The sequence below is a fragment of the Bufo gargarizans genome, chromosome 8, assembly GCF_014858855.1.
Source record: "Bufo gargarizans isolate SCDJY-AF-19 chromosome 8, ASM1485885v1, whole genome shotgun sequence".
NCBI classification, from domain to species: Eukaryota; Metazoa; Chordata; class Amphibia; order Anura; family Bufonidae; genus Bufo; species Bufo gargarizans.
In genome coordinates this window covers 95,911,617-95,933,970 of record NC_058087.1, presented here as the reverse complement: position 1 = coordinate 95,933,970, position 22,354 = coordinate 95,911,617, and the positions used below count along the sequence as shown (strand labels likewise).

At 41.9% G+C, this 22,354-nt stretch overlaps 1 protein-coding gene across 1 annotated transcript in view; it reads left to right on the top strand.

Moving 5' to 3' along the window:
* Positions 1 to 22,354, top strand: part of PTH2R (parathyroid hormone 2 receptor) — a 1,033,981-nt gene that overhangs the window by 323,956 nt on the left and 687,671 nt on the right. Inside the window, exon 6 of the mRNA XM_044303853.1 lies at positions 1,119 to 1,272. Coding sequence (XP_044159788.1) covers positions 1,119 to 1,272 — 154 coding nt within the window. The remainder of the gene's footprint in view (positions 1 to 1,118; positions 1,273 to 22,354) is intronic.

The following is a 22,354-nucleotide window of genomic DNA, read 5'->3' as shown; positions in this document are numbered from 1 at the left end:
AACGGCAAATACATTTATTTCTGCCACTAATACACGCCAAAAAGGACTTTAGAACATAACTGCACTGCTGAACGGCAAATAAGCCCTTACTTTTTTCTACTTATACACTCCAAAAAAGGCTTTAGAACATATAACTGCGCCGCTGAATGGTAAATAATATATATATATTGTTGCCACTAATACATGCCACAAAAAGCTTTAGAACGTATAACTACACAGCTGAACGGCAAATAATATATATATATTTTTTTGCCACTAATCAATGCCAGAAAGGGCTTTAGAACCTATAACTGCACTGCTGAACGGCAAATATATATATTTTTGCCACTAATACATGCCAAAAAGGGTTTTAGTACATATAACTTCACAGCATAAGGGCAAATAAGACGTAGAAATATTTTCTTGTAATACACCCTGTTAATGGCTGTATCAAATAGCACTTGCACCCCAATAATAAGAATGGTTTGCTGGAATTACAGAGCTGTATAATGGCAATTTGGACCCGGAAGTCAGTGCAGCAAGGTGTAATAGGATTGTTTCTCTTACCCAGGCTGTTAACTCCCCTAATGAACCATGTTCTGCTTCAATATTGTGGAATGATTCCTCCCTATCCTTTCCCTGAACTTCTATACAGCAAAATAAAAGTTTTCAAGTCTTTCCTAGCATCTGCTTATGTCTCTCCCTGCACTAAGTACACTTGAAAATGGCTGAATCCAAGATGGCTGAGGCTATTCATAGGGCTGTGACATCACAGGGCTGCATGGCTGCTGATTGGCTGCATGCATGGCATTGTGGGTGATCCCTCGTTCCCAGAGTTCCTTGCTCCAGGTCCAAACATGTGCAGAAGCAATTTTAGGAAACAATGTGATTCCTTACCAGGAAGCAGGAGGAAATTCGGATTCAGTGCGAATAGAATTTTTCCTGAAATTCAGATCGAATTCCACTTCGTCAACTTTGATACGCTCATCTCTAGTGACAATCCTAGCACAAGGGTTACACAAGGTTTAGTAAATGCAAATCTCCCCCATTTTGTTTTAACTTCTTTTTTTTTTACATTTTGGTGTGGAAAACTATATTAATCGTAGGATTTCTTTTTCTTTTCTTTCTTCTCTTTATAGGTTGGATGTAAAATTGCCGTTGTAATGTTCATTTATTTTTTGGCAACTAATTACTATTGGATTCTGGTTGAAGGACTCTACCTGCACAGCTTGATTTTTGTAGCATTCTTTTCAGACACTAAATACTTATGGGGCTTTACGCTTATAGGCTGGGGTAAGTTACTATTTTTATATATATATATATATATATATATATATATATGTATTACTAGAAATAAAGCATGAAGTCTGAGTACAAATGTATTAACTTTGAATTTGTGATATTATATATAGTTACATATGGTTAATACCTATGAAAAAAGTCCATCAAGTTCAACTAAGGGGTGGGTGGTTATGTGAGAGGTAGCGAGACCTAGATTTCTACACATTTTCATAATCATTTATGTCACTTACTTTTAAGAATTCATCTAAGCCATTTTTAAAAACTGTTCTTCCTGTGACCACGTCCTGAGGTGGACTATTCCACATATTAGCAATTCTTACAGTAAAGAAAGCTTGACGCTTCTGGAGACTGAACATTTTCATCTCCAGTCGGAGGCAGTGTCCCCTTGTCTTTTGAGGTGATTTTGTATAGAACAGTTTTTCGCAATTTTTTTTATACAACCCATTTATATGTTTGTATAAGTTATTGATTTCCCCTTTTAGGCAGCTCTTCTCAAGACTAAATACATATAATTATTTTAATCTTTCCTCCTAACTAAGACCCTCCATGCCAGTTTAGTTGCCCTCCTTTGTACCTTTTCAAGCTCCAAAGCATCTTATCTGTGGACTGGTGCCCCCAGAACTGAACTGCATGTTCCAGATGAGGCCACACCAAATCTTTGTAAAGTGGTAATATTACATCCCTGACCTGCGAGTTCATGTCTCGTTCAATACATGACAATATCCTGCTAGACTTAGAAGCAGGTGACTGACATTGTATGCTTTTATTTAGCCTATGATCTTCAAGTACACCCAAATACTTACAAACCAGATTCCAAAAAAGTTGGGACACTATACAAATCGTGAATAAAAACTGAATGCAATGATGTGGAGGTGCCAACTTCTAATATTTTATTCAGAATAGAACATAAATCATGGAACAAAAGTTTAAACTGAGAAAATGTACCATTTTAAGGGAAAAATATGTTGAATCAGAATTTCATGGTGTCAACAAATCCCGAAAAAGTTGGGACAAGGCCATTTTCACCACTGTGTGGCATCTCCCCTTCTTCTTACAACACTCAACACACGTCTGGGGACTGAGGAGACCAGTTTCTCAAGTTTAGAAGTAGGAATGCTCTCCCATTCGTGTCTAATACAGGCCTCTAACTGTTCAATCGTCTTGGGCCTTCTTTGTTGCACCTTCCTCTTTATGATGCGCCAAATGTTCTCAATAGGTGAAAGATCTGGACTGCAGACTGGCCATTTCAGTACCCGGATCCTTCTCCTACGCAGCCATGATGTTGTGATTGATGCAGAATGTGGTCTGACATTATCTTGTTGAAAAATGCAGGGTCTTCCCTGAAAGAGATGACGTCTGGATGGGAGCATATGTTGTTCTAGAACCCGAATATATTTTTCTGCATTGATGGTGCCTTTCCAGACATGCAAGCTGCCCATGCCACACGCACTCATGCAACCCCATACCATCAGAGATGCAGGCTTCTGAACTGAGCGTTGATAACAAAAAGAACTTTGAATCGTGACTCGTCTGACCACAGAACAGTCTTCCATTTTGCCACACTCCATTTTAAATGATCCCTGGCCCAGTGAAAACGCCTGAGCTTGTGGATCTTGCTTAGAAATGGCTTCTTCTTTGCACTGTAGAGTTTCAGCTGGCAACAGCGGATGGCACGGTGGCTTGTGTTCACTGACAATGGTTTCTGGAAGTATTCCTGAGCCCATTCTGTGATTTCCTTTACAGTAGCATTCCTGTTTGTGGTGCAGTGTCATTTAAGGGCCCAGAAATCACGGGCATCCAGTATGGTTTTACGGCCTTGACTCTTACGCACAGAGATTGTTCCAGATTCTCTGAATCTTCGGATGATGTTATGCACAGTTGATGATGATAGATGCAAAGTCTTTGCAATTTTTCGCTCGGTAACACCTTTCTGATATTGCTCCACTATCTTTCTGCGCAACATTGTGGGAATTGGTGATCCTCTACCCATCTTGGCTTCTGAGAGACACTGCCACTCTGAGAAGCTCTTTTTATACCCAATCATGTTGCCAATTGACATAATTAGTGTTATTTGGTCTTCCAGCTCTTCGTTATGCTCAAATTTACTTTTTCCAGCCTCTTATTGCTACTTGTCCCAACTTTTTGGGGATTTGTTGACACCATGAAAATTTTAATCAACGTATTTTTCCTTTAAAATGATACATTTACTCGGATTAAACGTTTGATCTGTCATCTACGTTCTATTACAAATAAAATATTGACATTTGCCATCTCCACATCATTGCATTCGGTTTTTATTCACAATTTGTTTAGTGTCCCAACTTTTTTGGAATCCGGTTTGTATCTACAAATGACTCTCCCAGTGTAACTTGCCGTAGGATATATGATGCACCTACTGTACATTATTACTACCCAGATGCATAACTTTACATTTATCCACATTAAAACTCATTTGCCAAGTTGATGCCCAATCACTCAAGAGTGTCCAAGTCAGCTTGTAGTTTTTTGGACATCTTCCATAGACTGCACAGTACTACACATGTTAGTGTCATCTGCAAAAATAAAAAAAAAGTGCTATTTATCCCATCCTTGCTATCATTAATAAATTGAATAATAGGGTACTCATTTATATACTCTATTTAAATATTTTTTGGAGATTTGTGTTGCTCTCTTAATCCATCATTTTTTACAGATTTTTTTTAGGCCCTTTGTAAAGGCTACAGCTGACACCTCAGATTTGTGTTTTTATTGCCCTTTTTACAGTAGCTACAAGCCATGTGGGGTTTACTTTTAACCTTTTATACTGTACTTGGTACCTACAAGAATAATTTTTGCAGTGAAATTGCCCAATGTAGATTTAAAGATCTCCCATTTACCCTCTGTATTATTACAGTATGTTACAGGAGATGCTCCCAGTCAATGCTATGAAATGCTGCCTTAAACTCGAGGAAACTGGCCTTTTTAAAATTAGCCCCATCCAGCAATCTGTCTATCCAATCTGCAATATCCCAAAGGAGCACCCGGAAGTCAAGACACTGTTTGGCACTCACGGTCTCAGCGACAGATGACATTGTCTGTCTGCCTAATAATGGAGTCCCCTACCACCGGCATCTGCCTGACCTTTGCTGCACTTCTCTTCCCATCCCTCCTACAGCAGTCATCCTCATGGTTGCTAGGAGAAATGCCAGTCATACTTACTAGGGTGATCCAGCTCAGAACTAGCATCCCAGTCACTTTTCCCTCATAAAGTAGTGACAAATTAGCTGATTTCAGCTGTGTGTCATTTATGAACTAAAAGTAAGGGGCTGAAGAACATCAGCATCATAATTATTGCAGCAAAGGCCTTGAAAAGAGTCAAATCTACCTGAAAAGAGTCAGAGTTAGGCATCATGCACACAAACGTATTTTATTTCCGCGTCTGTTCCGTTTTTGTTTTTAGGACATTAAATGGAACTATTCATTTCAATGGGTCTGCAAAAAAGACGGAAGTTACTTTGTGTGTATTCCGTTTCCGAATTTCCGTTCCGCAAAAAAAGTCCTATTTTTGTCTGCATTACGGATAAGGATAGTACTATTCTATTAGGGTACAGCTGTTCTGTTCCGCAAAATACGGAATGCACACGGACGTCATCCATATTTTTTGCTGATACATTTTTTTTCACGGACTGCAAAATACATACGGTCATGTGCATGAAGCCTTAAGTTGAGTTCACACTTTAGTTATTTGGTCAGTTATTTCCATCTGCTATTGTGAGCCAAAACCAGTAGTGATGCCTACTCAGAGATCAGGCGTAATTTAAATATGTGCACCTATTCAGTATTTTTGACCCTCACCTGGTCTTGGCTCATAATAACTGACCAAATAACTAAAGCGTGAACTAAGCCTTATTCATAAGTTTCTGCTGTCCCCACCCTTCTGCTGATGATGGACAGTTCTCTTCTAGGGAGAAGACTCGTCAATCATCAGCATATGGGTGGTGACAGCAGGGGCTTATGAATAACCTTGACTCTTCTCAGGTAGATTTGATGACAGGTTTCCTTTAATTCCTGGTAACTATAAAACTTTGCTATTATTTATGAAGAATAAACTAATACTTTGCACAGTAAGGCTTACCAATATAAAGATTAGAAAATCTTCAAGGGAAGTTGGATGGGAAGGACAAAAAATAAAATGGATATTGGGGATTAGAATGATAACTAAAAAGTTAGTTAAACATGAAACATTTAAGGCATGTAAAATGGGATAGAATCTAAGCTACTGTCTGTGTGAATAGTTTAGCAACTGTGGCTAAAGATTTAACCATGTGTTTAAGGTCCGGTCAGACAGCAGGATCTGCATGCAGATCACTGCTAATTGCCAGGATGCACCTGTAATTGCTAGGCACACCTATACATACTACATGGTACAGGTGCAGACCAGCAAGTGCAGGTGTAACCTAACAATTACCTGTGATCTTCATGAGGATCCCGCTGCTCGCCCACATCATGTATGAGCAGGCTTATACAGACAAGAAATGTAAACACATAGGGCCAGATTTATCATTACTCTGACAGCTCACTCCACTTTCACATATGGCTAAAGCCAGTTTTAGCCAAGTCAGATTTATGATCGGCCCTTTAAGACTGTAATAAATGTGACTTGACGGTAGCAGTTTATCCGTCAGTAAGCAGCTTTACAAAAGTTTCATGTCTTTACGAAAAAGTTGCATGTTTTATTAAAATCGCATAAGATAAGCATGGTCCTCACTGGAGTGAAATTGCGCATTTTTGCGACTTTTTAAATAGTCGCAATAGTAAATCTGTCTAGAGATTCATTTACATAAGAAATTGCACCCACTTTCAGAAAACCGGCAAGCATAGTGCAGAGCCAATAAAAGTTGCAAATTATTGCGCAGTTTAAGCGATTGTGCAAAAATTTTTGACTTTTTTACTCCATTATTCTGACTTGAGCTAATGATAAATCTGGCCCATAGTATGCTAAACCTCATTGATGTACATATCAGAGCTGTGAATGAGGATGGATGTGTCTATGCAGTGTCTGACCTGACCGAAAACAATCTTAGGGACAGTGTACAGCAGGGGCGTCATTAGGTCAAAACATTCGGGGCTTAAGCCCCGGATGTTTTGTCCAGTGCCCCGAATGTTATGCTGGCATGGTAGCACATTTTTTTGGGGCTATTCCAGGGCCCTTTAATATTGATTGGACCTGGGCAACCCACCACAGATCATCACCCCCACCCCTCTTGTACTGGTCCAGCTGATCTGCTACTTGCGGGCTGCGCAGTCATGAGTTTAGTTACTTCGGTGTGTAATCCTGTCCCGTGGCGCGTGATTCAGGACGGGATTGCGCACCCTAGTGACTGAATTCATGCCCGCGCAGCCCGCTAGTAGCAGATCAACGGAACAAGTACAAGGGGGTGGGGGGATGATCTGTGGGGTCGCCCAGGGTCCACTCCCATCAATATTAAAGGGCCCAAGCAAAGATTTCTGCAGTGGTGAGGAAATGAAACGTAGATATTGGAAAGTTACCGAATGTTGTATTATACACTCACCTGAAGAATTATTAGGAACACCATATTAATACGGTGTTGGATCCCTTTTTGCCTTCAGAACTGCCTTAATTCTACGTGGCATTGATTCAACAAGGTGCTGATAGCATTCTTTAGAAATGTTGGCCCATATTGATAGGATAGCATCTTGCAGTTGATGGAGATTTGAGGGATGCCCATCCAGGGCACGAAGCTCCCGTTCCACCACATCCCAAAGATGCTCTATTGGATTGAGATCTGGTGACTGTGGGGCTATTTTAGTACAGTGAACTCATTGTCATGTTCAAGAAACCAATTTGAAATGATTCGAGCTTTGTGACATGGTGCATTATCCTGCTGGAAGTAGCCATCAGAGGATGGGTACATGGTGGTCATGAAGGGATGGACATGGTCAGAAACAATGCTCAGGTAGCCCGTGGCATTTAAACGATGGCCAATTGGCACCAAGGGGCCTAAAGTGTGCCCAGAAAACATCCCCCACACCATTACACCACCACCACCAGCCTACACAGTGGTAACAAGGCATGATGGATACATGTTCTCATTCTGTTTACGCCAAATTCGGACTCTACCATTTGAATGTCTCAACAGAAATCGAGACTCATCAGACCAGGCAACATTTTTACAGTCTTCAACAGTCCAATTTTGGTGAGCTTGTGCAAATTGTAGCCTCTTTTTCCTATTTGTAGTGGAGATGAGTGGTACCCGGTGGGGTCTTCTGCTGTTGTAGCCCACCTTTCTTTCCCATTCTGACATTCAGTTTGGAGTTCAGGCGATTGTCTTGACCAGGACCACAACCCTACATGCATTAAAGCAACTGCCATGTGATTGGTTGACTAGATAATCACATTAATGAGAAATAGAACAGGTGTTCCTAATAATTCTTTAGGTGAGTGTATAATGACTGCAGTCTGCACTTCATTTGCGTAAACCAGAACACCCCTTTAAGCACGCTTTAATGTGCAATTTTAAAACGGTGGGCTTGTGCCCCGGATGTTTTCAGACCCTAACAATGCCCCTGGTGTACAGTCACAATCAAGTTTCTATTTTAGTGTCAGGGAAGTGAGTGGCTAGAAAGAAGAATTGTTCAATAAAGCGAAAGACAGGGATAGCTTTAAGCCAGTGAGTGAGAAGTGAGGAGCTGAGGCTGGGTGTGCCTCCTAGCATAGTTGCAGCTACTGCAGAAACTCAAGAGCAGATACCGGCAATCATTTTATTTATTTTTTTAACCAAAATACGGCTTTTTTTTTTCCCAAGTGTTGATGTGGGGTGAATAAACTAAATATAACTGTAAAGCAAGGGTTTTACAATCCAGAGAATAGACGGCATTTTAAATCTCAGTGAAAAGACCTGAAACAATAGTCAGAAATCTGGGATAGAGCCTCTCCAGACAGTTGATTATTATTATTATTATTTTTTTTAAAGCAGTATACCTAATCTATTTCAGGCCATCTTCAAACAGATCTTTTTTGTGTGTGTGTGTGTGTGTGTGCAAAATATCAAGTGTACAGTGTATGATTTACAATACAGAAGGTAATGTTTTACATCTCTGAGTGAAAACATGTGAAATACTAGTCCGAAATATGTGTGAGAGTTCTTTGTTTTGCTTTGTGAAATATAGAAGACTACAAGTTTGTGATGTGTGTTTGGCAATTCAAAGAGTAGCATATTACATATTGGTGAAAACACATGAAATACCTTATTTTTCGCCCTATAAGATGCACTGGCCCATAAGACGCACCTAGGTTTTAGAGGAGGATAATGAGAAAAAAATATTTTACATTACACCTCAGGTCAGACCAGCAATCAGACCCCCAATATTAATCAGACCTCAGATCAGACCCCCAATGCCTCAGATCAGCCCCCCATGTCAGCCATCAGCGCATATAAAATAAAATATAACTTACCTCTCCTGCTCCTGGAGGGACTGGAGGAAATGCACTTTCAAACTCATCAGGCAACCTAAAGCTTGAAATGTTTTCACCATTCGTCCGACGATCTTTGTTATTGCCTAAAGATTTCTGTACGACTTCTTTAAATGCAATCCACCCTTCTTTTTGAGGATCCGTCATGGTATTGACAAACTCTTGATCAACTATAAGCCTTCTAATGTCTGGTCCGACAAACACTCCTTCCTTCAATTTTGCGTCCGACAGGCCTGGGAACTTCTCCATCTTTTGGAAGTGAAGCATTCTCCATCTTTTGGAAGTGATTTTATGAATTGCTTCATCAATCCCAATTTTATGTGGAGAGGTGGTAGAAGAACTTTATGGTAAGGTACCAAAGTTTCTCGGAGGACATTTTTTTCACTGACTGTTAGCACCCTCGGCTGCCAACTCTTCTTGGTCTAGTGATTTTGCCGGTCTCAACTGTCCCATAGACACAGAGAAAAAGGGTATTTGGTATACCCAGCTTGTTGCCCGAGCAGCATGCACAAGACCTTCAGGTCCCCACACACTTGCCAACCATGGTCTTCATATTTAAGTTTACAAAGAACCAATTCCAAGTTCTCGTAGGTTTCCTGAAAGTGTACTGAATGACCTACAGGTATGGAAGTGTAAAAACCACCATTGTTGAGTAAAACGGCTTTGAGACTTATTTTTGAATAATCTATAAAAATATGTCATTGCTCTGAATCATATTGGATTTTAAATTGACCCATCAGACATTTGACATTAATGGAATAAACCAACTTGTCTTTCTGGGCGAAGTAAGGAACAAACTCTATTTGACGATGTCTGAACCATGAAGATGACACTCCTGGCAACAATGAATTCCTGCTTTTCAGCCTTGATCCGAGTAACTCAGCGACATCTTTGGGAAGATTCAAGTCTCTTACCAAATCATTCATCTCCTCCTGAGAAAACAATTTTGGTCTTGTATCCTCTTCAAAGTCAGAACCTGATTCATCATCTAGTTCAGGTATGACTTTGCCCTTATTTGAGCTAGGTATCTCTTCCAAGGTAGCAGGGGGCTTGGGTACTGGTATATCTGTGCCATAGGGGATGGGACAAATTTCTGAGTGAAGATTGGGGTATGAAATGGAATTCTTCCATTTGGAATTAAACCCTTTCACATCGACTGAACAAAAGTAAGTCGTCACTATGGTTCGTTTGCTCTCGCCATACCATACGAATCCCATAACTGAAAAAAAAAAAAATCCTACCCTTGAACCAGTTTCGGAGGTCCTCAACAGACAGATTGCACACTTTATGAGGCGCATAAACTTTATCTTGATCTCCAATTTTCTGTCCACAGTATGCAAAGTATACTTTTTTAACAAAGTCTATAATTTTCTGCTGTGTCTCCCTCCCACTGGATTCTTCAGAAAATATGAATCCCTTCTACCATTAGAAGCACAGACTCAGGGCTGAGACTTACACATACAGCATGCTGCTGAGTATACCAGTAGTCAGACATGTCACTCAGAGCAGCACTTGTATTCACCCCCTTTGCAGGGGGGAGGGGCAGAGATCGTTTACCTGCAAATAACAACAAAGGGCCAAGAAGAGAACTAGGGAAATTAGGAAATAGAATTGTTTTCCCCCTAAAACTTGCTTAGCATATATATATATATATATATATATATATATATATATATATATAGCTGACCATCAGATTTACAGTGCTATATTATTATTATTTTTACATAACTCGGACAACCCCTTTACATTTTTATGGGCATTTTATATCTTAAATGCACTTATGCAAATTAATTAATAGCAATTTTGACTTTAAATTTGGTTAAAAATCCGTTAAATAAAAAAATAAAATAATTTTTTAACAAAAAATGATAAATTTAAAGACCATTTTGCATTTTGTGGCAAATCGTGATGTCTAGGAGTTTTTTCAATATTTTATTTTCAGCACACCAAAATACATGGAAATTAGATGAAAATAATCCAACAGCTTTTTAGTCGCAGACCTTTATATGACCCTAATTGTTTTGCTAGTCCTTTGCTGTTCTGGATTAACTTCTGCTGTTCTGATATGGATTTTCTAAATTCCCATTTCACTGCTGTTCTGACACTTGCAGTGCTTCCTGGTTATTAGACCCATCTCTGACCCTGACTTTTTGTTTGGATTACCTCTGGCTCTGACATTCTTATTTGATTATCTGGTATCAACCCCTGACTTGTTTGATTCCTCTATTATCTGTTTGCAATACCAATGAGCATCTACGCTGTCAGCAAAACCAGAGAACTCCTAGCATTAGAGACCATATCCCTGTACTAGGGTAAAAGGGTATAGCCCCAGGAGTTCTAAAAATTCTGCTAACCACAGAAGCCTGAGCAAAGCCTGACTGTGAAAAGACAATTGCTAAACAGATAATTGTTCATAAAAGCATTGAAGATCTCTTATTGGTTGTTCTTAGAGATGGGCAAATTTTTCAAAAATTCGATTTGCCAGTTTTCAAAATTTTTTGGGAAAAAATTGATTTGATCCAAATTTATTTGCAGTGAATTATGTTAAAAAAAATGCTATTTCCTGGCTGCAGATAGCCTTTATAGTGATGCAGAACACTATGCCTTGCAGTAACATGTATAGGGAGTCTGCTTTGGTAGTGAAATAATACTGTGTGTTCGTATGGCATGCAGATGACAGGCTTTGCTCTTCTAATCACTGCACTCTTCAGTTATTTGAGCAGTCACAGGGCCAAAACTGACCAAATAACTCAAGTATGAACTCAGCCTTACAGAATGATGTTAGCGCCAAGAAGAAGCGCACTCTTTTTGCATTGTAGTCAGCTGATTCCACATAGATGTCTACAGAACCTGTTCTATTAAACTATTTTACAAGTAGAGCCCCCGACAGAGTGGAGAGGGTGTCAGCAGTAAGTTTGTGTTGACGTCACTGATTATTTTGCCCTTCCTCTAATCCGTTAGACCAATAACACACAAAAAACAGATCCTGTCTGTGGAGCATCTTCCTTCACTCGGTCAGTATTTGGACATGATTGGATCCAAAACAGAGCTGACACGTGAACAGAATATTTGCAAGTCTTCTGTGTTTTGTACCCACTCCTGCTTTTGGCTACCAAATCACAAGCCAATTCTGATGGGACCATACAGGCCTTACAGCTGCTACACATATATGATAGTATATGTGGGCCAGCCATGAAGTAGGGATGGTGGGAACAGCATGAGAGGTCCACAGAGTGGCTGTATGGCGTGGTGAGAGTAACACAATGGCGAGAGATTGTGGAGGTGGCAGCAGTGTGAGGAAGCCACAGAGTGGCACAATGAGAAAGTGTGGAGGTGTCAGCAGCATGAGGAGGCCAGGGTAGCACGACGATGAGAGATTGTGAAGGTGTCAGCAGCATGAGCAGGCCACAGAGTGGCACGACAACAAAGTGTGGAGGTGGCACGATGACAAAGTGTGGAGGTGTCAGCAGCATGAGGAGGCCACCTCGGCTTGGCACAATTTAATAATACACGTTCTCCGGCACAAAAGACTTGGCAAATTGATTGTCCGGGAATTCCCATCGAAGATTGGGATAATATATTGGCAAATTTAAGTTTAGTTTCTTATAATTTTAATCAAGTTTTGGTTACATTTAATATGACATTTTTAATAAATGTAATTTAAACAAAATAAGTGTTGCCTAAGAGAGCAGAGAATCAGCCAGTATTCTGGTTATTTGAGAACGTGGTTGCAATGGAGAAAGCATGCCAAAAAACAATTTCTCTCCACCTGTGCGGTATCGGCTGCTGATCGAGCCAGATACTTCTGGGGGAATCTGCCTGGCAGGAACAGGCCTCTAGTAGCTACAGACAATGAGAAGACAAAGCTTTTTTTTCATTTTTATTTTTTTTTATTTTTTACACAAAAGGCTTTTCAACAGATAAGTGCAACAATGAAAGGTGTATATATTTGTTTTTCTGCACCTCTGAGCGGCAAATATATTTTTCCTTTTTCCACTAATACATGCAAAAAAGGGCTTTAAAACAGATAAGTGCACCGCTGAGCGGCAAATATATTTTAGTTTTGCCACTTTTACATGACAAAAAGGGCTGCAATTCTCACACTTCACCACGCAACAGCTAATAAGTAGAGTTGAGCGGACACCTGGATGTTCGGGTTCGACGGGTTCGGCCTAACTTCACAAAAAAGTTTGAGTTTGGGATACGGAACTTAAACCTGAACCCCATTGAAGTCAATGGGGACCCAAACTTATTTATTTATTTTTTTCAAAGCTTTATTGGAATGTCTGATTACAAAATGGTGGTACATTTGATTTTAGAATGAAATGTTAATTAACATATCTATGGAGTCGTGATTGAAATCATACTTTAGGCTTTCTAAAGTCTTCCTAATCCTTCCACATAGCTTTAAACTTTGTATGTGTGTGGCTTTCCCAGGATGCTATTTCCTCAATTCTATATAAAGAATCAATCCTGTTGATCCAATGGTCAATTGCGGGAAGATCTGATGATAACCAGTGTCGAGGTAACAAAAGGCGAGCTGCTAATAATAGCTTTTTAAATAAAGTGGCACCGTTGGGAGGAGGCAAGTGTAAGAGAGCTAGTTAGAGACATAACACAGAAGATCTGCATATCCCATTGCTTCTCTCAAAAATTTCAGACCACCATTTTTTAACTAGTGGACAATTCAACCAGATATGATAGAAAGTACCTCTCTCCTCTCCACAGTGCCAGCATGTGTCTGTCTTGGTCGTATCATAACTACAAATGATGTCAGGGGTCTTATACCACCTTGTGAGCACTTTATAGATGTTTTTCTGTATTCTCACACACCTTGAGGAAGTGCGAGGACTTATGAGTACTCTGTATGGATCTTCAGGTAAGAATGAGGTCTCCAGATCTATTTCCCATTGACCAATGAAAGAGGGTTTTGGCATCAAAATAGGGGAGCTAAGTTTTTTATATATCGGTGATATCGGTTTATGCGGGGGAGCATTTTTACTAATCAAACTTCAAAACCATGTGAGTGGTCTGAGTAGTGTTTGTAAAGGAATGTGTTTAGATCTGTAGGAATGCAGGAAGGAGATTAAACTGGGGTATAAGCCTGCTCCAGGGAGTGTTAAAGTAAGGGAATGGCTATCTCTCAATACCCCTTTCTCATCAAACATGGAGAGAACAGGTAATTCAGACTTGCATAGTTTCAGCTCAATAGGAGCTAGGTCAATCAAGTCTCTCACAGGTATGAGGGGGGAGGGCAGTGGGAAACCCCATTCTGAGCAGTGGAACCACCTCCATGCATCAGTAGTAGCTTTAATTGTTGGGCATGTGGTTTGTGTGGTGATAGGGTTGTTTTGGGTCTCCACCAGTAGGCCTCTAAAAGATGAGTGGGAGATTGAGGATTCCATTTCCACCCATGACCTGTGCGGCGTCTGTCTAAACCAATCTATGGCCCTTGACAGCAAAAGTAAGGGAGCAGGGAGGCCCATACCCCCGAATGCCCTAGGTCTTTGTAGGGTAATTAGTGCTATATGTGCTTTCTTCCCGCACCCATATGAAAGAGCGAATATTTTTAGCTAGTGTTTTGAAGTAAGAGTTAGGGATAGGAAGAGGCAATACTTGTTGTAGATAAGTTAGTCTTGGTAGAACTAATAAGGTGAATGTGTTTTTGCACCCAAACCAGGAGAGCATGGGGGAGTGTAATTCTGCCATTTGGTTTTGTATGGACTGCAGTGATGGGATGCAATTTTGGTCAAAAAGTTTTGAAAGATCTGGGCAAATCTTAATACCTAAGTATGTAATATAAGGGGCATTCCAGTTAAAGGGGGAGATTTTTGCCAAATCTAATCTGATTGAGGCTTTAAGTCTGACGCTCAAGATATATGACTTTTTCATGTCGACTTTAAAGTTGGAATGAGGAGGGGGCGTGGCCGGGACACTGAGGAGTATGGCCGCTTGAATCCAGAGCTCCAGCTTAGCATTTCAGCCCAGCGGAACCTTACTACTTGATTGCAATTTTTGCAATCCTTTGGTGTCAGCTGGCACCGGAGCCTTCCCTGATGATGACGAGAGGGAAAAGAAGTATGAAGAACCAGGGGAAGCTGGAGTTTTTCTTCGGCCACGAGCGCGACAAAGATGGCGCCGGCGCACGAGTCGGACAGGCCGAATCCAGCCCGTCATCCTCTGCTAATGGAGGCTCGCCTCGCACCCCCTGACAGTGGATGTTTGCAGCAGCAAAGCCCCCGTGGTTCCCCGCAACACACCCGGCTGGGTAAGAGCCAAGATTTTGGAGAAGGGGTCACAAAGGGGAGCAGCGTAGTATCACCGGGGAAAGTTGCGGCACAGCAGTCCCCCAATGCAAGCCCGGCTAAGCAGAGGCCTAGGCTGCAAGATCCACAGGTGGCTGCTTATGAAAATCGCAACAGTACTGGCACGTCAAATGCTGACACCCTGTCAGAAGTGCTCTGCGATTTCCCCACAGATGATAAGCCAGCGTCTAGCCTGTTACTAAACGAGATGCTGCTGGCATTTAACCATTCGGTCACCAACCATCTATCGCAACTGATAGCACCTATACAAACATCAGTCACGGACTTGGATAATGGAGTCCAGCATGTAGAGCAAAAAATGGGCGAATTTGCGGACTCACATAATAGTCTGATTGATGCCCATGACATTCAAGCGGAGGAAATCGCATACCTCCGTGTGAAAGTAGCGGACCTTGAGGACCGGTCCCGCAGGAATAATTTAAAGCTGCGTGGGGTGCCAGAGTCGGTCTCGGCTGCGGACCTTCAAACATATATCAAGAACTTGATAAAGCTTCTTCTGCCTGACTGTACCGAGCAGGATCTCATCATTGACCGGGCTCACAGGATCGCCAAGCCAAAGCATCTTACTGATGACACACCTTGCGATGTGCTTGCCCGTTTGCATTTTTTCCAGGCCAAGGAAGACACCCTGGCAGCGGCAAGAAAGCTGGACACCTTACCGGATCCTTATCAATCTTTTAAGCTCTTTGCAGATCTCTCCATAGCCACCCTGCAACTTCGGCGCACATTAGTCCCAATTACTCTTGCTCTAAGATTCCATTCTGTTCCGTACTGGTGGGGGTACGCAACAGAATGGGCTACGGGCTATGAAACTGCTAGTACAGAGAAAAGGTGCTATGGTTGTAATCCGCTATACGTAACTCAGTGGCGGGTGTTCTGCTTTTGCCCACTGCTCCCTCTTTTGCTACGCTGTTGGCTCGGTCTCACCACTGCCTCTTCCTCCGAACTGTGAAAGTCAGTGGCACGACCTTCATTCCATGTGGGGTCTAGGACCTCATCGTCCCCTGCATCGTCTTCCACCCAGTCTTGATCCCTGACCTCCTGTTCAGTCTGCACAGTGCAGAAAGACGCAGCAGTTGGCACCTGTGTTTCGTCATCATCAGAGACTTGCTGAGGTGGTATTCCCATGTCCTCATCATCAGGAAACATAAGTGGTTGTGCGTCAGTGCATTCTATGTCTTCCACCGCTGGGGAAGGGCTAGGTGGATGCCCTTGGGAAACCCTGCCAGCAGAGTATTCAAACAGCATAAGAGACTGCTGCATAACTTGAGGCTCAGACAGTTTCCCTGATATGCATGGGGGTGATGTGACAGACTGATGGGGTTGGTTTTCAGGCGCCATCTGTGCGCTTTCTGCAGAAGACTGGGTGGGAGATAATGTGAACGTGCTGGATCCACTGTCGGCCACCCAATTGACTAATGCCTGTACCTGCTCAGGCCTTACCATCCTTAGAACGGCATTGGGCCCCACCATATATCGCTGTAAATTCTGGCGGCTACTGGGACCTGAGGTAGTTGGTACACTAGGACGTGTGGATGTGGCAGAACGGCCACGTCCTCTCCCAGCACCAGAGGGTCCACTAACACCACCACGACCATGTCCACGTCCGCGTCCCTTACTAGATGTTTTCCTCATTGTTATCGTTCACCACAACAACAAAAATATTATTTGGCCCAATGTATTGTATTCAAATTCAGCTGAATATAAATTTGAGGCCTAGTATTTAGGCGCTGGGTGACAGGTATAGGTTTACTGACAGAATTAGACTTGGAAATGCACAGTAGCGGGTGTGTGAAGTTATTCAGAATGACCCTATGTGCACCTTCAATATGATATACCCTTTTAGGGATAGATTTCAAATAGCTCTGATACAGCAGAAACCACTAAATTATGAAATTTCTAAATTGGGAATTGTATTTCAACCCAGAACAAAAACTGTGCTTTGACGGACACTAAATAACTTGCCCAGCCACAACAGTACAGCAGTAACGACAGATTTAGCAGGATATAAATTTGAGGCCTAGTATTTAGGCGCTGGGTGACAGGTATACGTTTACTGACAGAATTAGACTTGGAAATTCACTGTAGCGTGTGTGTGAAGTTATTCAGAATGACCTTATGTGCACCTTGAATATTATATACCCTTTTAGGGATAGATTTCAAATAGCTCTGATACAGCAGAAACCACTAAATTAGGAAATTGCTAAATTGGGAATTGTATTTCAACCCAGATCAAAAACTGTGCTTGGACAGACACTAAATAACTTGCCCAACCACAACAGTACAGCAGTAACGACAGATTTTGCAGGATATAAATTTGAGGCCTAGTATTTAGGCGCTGGGTGACAGGTATAGGTTTACTGACAGAATTAGACTTGGAAATGCACAGTATCGTGTGTGTGAAGTTATTCTGAATGACCCTATGTGCACCTTGAATATGATATACCCTTTTAGGGATAGATTTCAAATAGCTCTGATACAGCAGAAACCACTAAATTATGAAATTGCTAAATTGGGAATTGTATTTCAACCCAGAACAAAAACTGTGCTTGGACGGACTTTAAATAACTTGCCCAGCCACAGCAATAACCACAGATTTAGCTGGATATAAATTTGAGGCCTAGTATTTAGGCGCTGGGTGACAGGTATAGGTTTACTGACAGAATTAGACTTGGAAATGCACAGTAGCGGGTGTGTGAAGTTATTCTGAATGACCCTATGTGCACCTTGAATATGATATACCCTTTTAGGGATAGATTTCAAATAGCTCTGATACAGCAGAAACCACTAAATTATGAAATTGCTAAATTGTGAATTGTATATCAACCCAGAACAAAAAATGTGCTTTGACGGACACTAAATAACTTGACCAGCCACACCAGTAACGACAGATTTAGCTGGATATAAACTTGAGGCCTAGTATTTAGGCGCTGGGTGACAGGTATACGTTTACTGACAGAATTAGACTGGGATATGGCCAAAAAATAACCACACTATTGATGGTTAAATGCACTTGGTGTGACAGCTTGACCAACCACACTACTGAGGGTTAAATGCACTTGGTGACAGGCGCAGCTTGTCCCTGATGTAGTATATGGCCAAAAAATAAACAGACTATTGCTGATTAAATGCACTTGGTGTGACAGCTTCACCCTGCCTGATGTAGGATTTAGCCAAAAAACAACCACACCATTGAGGGTTAAATGCACTTGGTGACAGGCGCAGCTTGCCCCTGATATAGTATATGGCCAAAAAATAACCAGACTATTGTTGGTTAAATGCACTTGGTGTGACAGCTTCACCCTGCCTGATGTAGGATTTAACCAAAAAACAACCACACCATTGAGGGTTAAATGCACTTGGTGACAGGCGCAGCTTGCCCCTGATGTAGTATATGGCCAAAAAATAACCAGACTATTGTTGGTTAAATGCACTTGGTGTGACAGCTTCACACTGATGTAGGAATTAGCCAAAAAACAACCACACCATTAAGGGTTAAATGCACTTGGTCGCAGCTTGTGCTGGCGCACCACAAGACACAAAATGGCCGCCGATCACCCCAGAAAAAAGTGACTGACAAACGGTCTGGGCAGCCTAAAAACAGTGAGCAATTGAGTATCAGCAGCTCAATGATCCACAGCTGCAGATCGATCAATTAATCAAGTCCTTTGGAGGAGTTAATCTGCCTAATCTCGCCCTACTGTCGCAGCCGCAACCTCTCCCTATGCTGATCAGAGCAGAGTGACGGGCGGCGCTATGTGACTCCAGCTTAAATAGAGGCTGGGTCACATGGTGCTCTGGCCAATCACAGCCATGCCAATAGTAGGCATGGCTGTAATGGCCTCTTGGGGCAAGTAGTATGACGCTTGTTGATTGGCTGCTTTGCAGCCTTTCAAAAAGCGCCAAGAAAGCGACGAACACCGAACCCGAACCCGGACTTTTACGAAAATGTCCGGATTCGGGTCCGTGTCACGTACACCCCAAAATTCGGTACGAACCCGAACTATACAGTTCGGGTTCGCTCATCCCTAATTGACAATAAAGTTGGAAAGATGGCTGAACCTCTCTAGTAAATCATAGATGAGAGGCAAGGAATTTTGCCGGATTAGTTGTTAGAATTAAAAGGTCGTCAGTGAAAGCTGCAATTTTGTGTTCTTGGTTACCTAATCTAATTCCCTTGATATTGTCAGTGTGACATTTTTTGAAGCAATGGCTCCATGATCATTACGAAGATTAGTGGAGATAATGGGCAGCCCTGCCTAGTGCCATTTCTAATGGGGAATGGATTGGAGATAGTGTCATTCACCAGCACCAATGCTGAGACATTGATATACATAGAGAAGATAGCTTGTACAGAAGAGTTTGGGAGGCCAAACTTATCAAGTGTCAAACGCTTAAAGTCCCAGTGGACCCTATCAAAGGCCTTCTCAGCATCGGTGCTGAGAAGTACCAGGGGGCATGAGTATTTTTTTGAATGATATATAGCATTTAAGATTCTGTCTGAGTTGTCTTTCCCCTCCCTTCCCATTACAAAGCCGGTTTGGTCTCTGTGTATCAGTTGTGGTAAAAATGATGAAAGGCGGTTTGCCAGCATTTTGGCCAGTAATTTCAGGTCTAAATTTAGTAAAGAAATTGGGCGGTAGTTGGCGCATTGAGTAGGGTCTTTACCCTCCTTGGGAATAATGGTTATATGGGCTTTAGTCATATCTAGGAACAGTGGAACACCCTGAAGGGAGTGATTGCAAATGGCCAATAGGTATGGAGTATGAGATTTACTAAAAGTTCGGTAATAGAGAGCTGGGAGCAAGGGCGTACATAGAAATCATTGGGCCCCATAGCAAGAATCTTAATGGGGCCCCACTAACTCCGTCCACTGGCCCATCCCACCACCTGCCCTGGCTTCTCTCCTGCCATACCCCCAGCAGTTGCAGCCGTGTAGACATTAGGAGCTACTTTCACACTTGCGTTTCTATTTTCCGGTATTGAGATCCGTCATAGGGTCTCAATACCGGGAAAAAAAACACTTTTGATTGTCCCCATTCATTGTCTGAGGGCACGGTCCACTATAAGCAGCACACAGGCACAGCTCATGGGGGGGGTGGGCTATGGTGGTGCTGGCATAATAGTATACCAGTGCCACCATAACCCCCCTTGCCTTATGAACTGTCAGAACCTCCTAATGCATACCTCAGCTGCTGCAGAACATATAAAGCTTCGTTCACATCTGTGTTGGGGCCTCATTCGTGGATCAAGTCATAAATGCTGGACACAATTTTATAGCCTGGAAGATGGAAACCTGACATCTCATCATAGTCAGCGGGATCCGTCAGGTGTTGTTGTCCATGAAGTGCCAGATCCGGAACTGCAGTGATTTTCGCTGATTTGCTCCTATGACAGCAGAACAGCGACTGTCACCAGCACAAAAGTGAACAAGCAATACACACCTCAGCTGCTGCAGAACATTATAATAGTGACAAGGGAACTACAAGTCTCATCATCACCAGATTATTATTGGAAATTAGGGAGCAACACAGGGAGAGGTGAAAGTGGAGAGAACTACAATTTCCAGCATGTCCAGGCTGTTATGATCAGATACAAGCAGACATTACACAGAGTATTAGGCCGGGTTCATATCACCGTTTAGTTTTCAGTTCTTCTGATCCGTCAGATGAACAGAAAAATAAAGAAAAAAAAAATGATCCTGTATTTCAAGCATCAGTTCTGCACATTTGGCATCCGTTTATGCCATTTCTGTCGGAGATCCGTTATTTTAGACAGAAAAAAGTCCTGCATGCAAAACGGAAAACTAAACTGTGATGCGAATCCAGCCTAAAAAAAGAGAACTACAACTCTCAGCATGTCCAGATTATAGGACATCATCTAGTTGTACCAGGTAAGAGCTTTAAAAATAAATAACTATAACCCCCAGTATGGCCAGACTTATTATGGGGCATCAGTATACATTCCAAAGAGGGGGTATAAGAGGAGAGAACTACAACTCCCAGCATTACCAGCCTGTACTAGGGCATACCTTTAAATTACATTGAGAAACATATAATACGACAAAACTACAACTCCCAGCTTTTCTAGGATGTTATGGGTTATCCCAGAACACCACTAACCTCTCCTCCAGGCACCACACAGAAGCTCCGCCCCCCTCACAGTGATATGCCACAGGTCTTTCACCAGTCCTCTGCACTGGTCACATGATGATATCACCAAAGGTCCTTTAGACTTCTGCTGCTCTGCTATTTATTGGCTTTCTGCACTGGTCACATGGTTGATGACATCACCAAAGGTCCTTTAGACTTCTGCTGCTCTGCTATTCATTGGCCTCCTGCACTGGTCACATGGTTGATGACATCACCAAAGGTCCTTTAGACTTCTTCTGCTCTGCTATTCATTGGCTTCCTGCACTGGTCACATGGTTGATGACATCACCAAAGGTCCTTCTCCACCTCTTACTTTCTCAGGTAGCCATACAAGTGTAATTAGTGGGCGGGCCTATCCTCCACTGCGGGCCCCCTTCCCCCAGGGGCCCCATAGCAGCTGCGTGGTCTGCCTCTATTGGAGGTACGCCACTGGCTGGGAGGCCATTTGGGTCCGGAGATTTCCCTTTAGGAAGCTGTTTAATGGCTAGAAGTAGTTCCTCGGGAGAAAACCGGGTTTCTAGAGATATTTTTTGATCCTCATCTAATTTGGGGAGTGTTATTGAATGTAGAAACGTATTAATCGCTTCTATATTGAATATGGTATTTGATGTTGGTTTGCTTTGAGGGATATTGTATAGTGATTGATAAAAGGTCATAAATTGGAGGGTTATATCTTTAGTATTTATGACAATACCTTTTCCCTCTCTATTGATTTTACAAATATAGTTGTGGGCCTTCCTTTGTTTTATGCGGCTCATCATAAATTTAGAGGCCTTGTCTCCATGCTCAAAATATTTGTATTGTGAATGTAAGAAGTGTTTGGCTGAGGTAATATTTAGGTGATTTTTTTTTAGTTCAGCTCGAAGAGCATTAAGTTGGGGTATATGTGTTTCTGAGAGCGATTTTTTTAAGTATAGCTTCAATACGTTTCAATACGGGGCATTTAAAAAAAAAAATTTGGGGTAGGACCCTATACTAATGAATTGGCCACGCATATAGGCTTATGGGCTTCCCAGACCATATGGGTAGATGTGTTTGGGAGAGAATTTAATAGAAAAAAATTGTCTAGGAGTTGGGTAACTTTGTTAATAAGTTCGGTAGATGATATTAATTGTTCATTA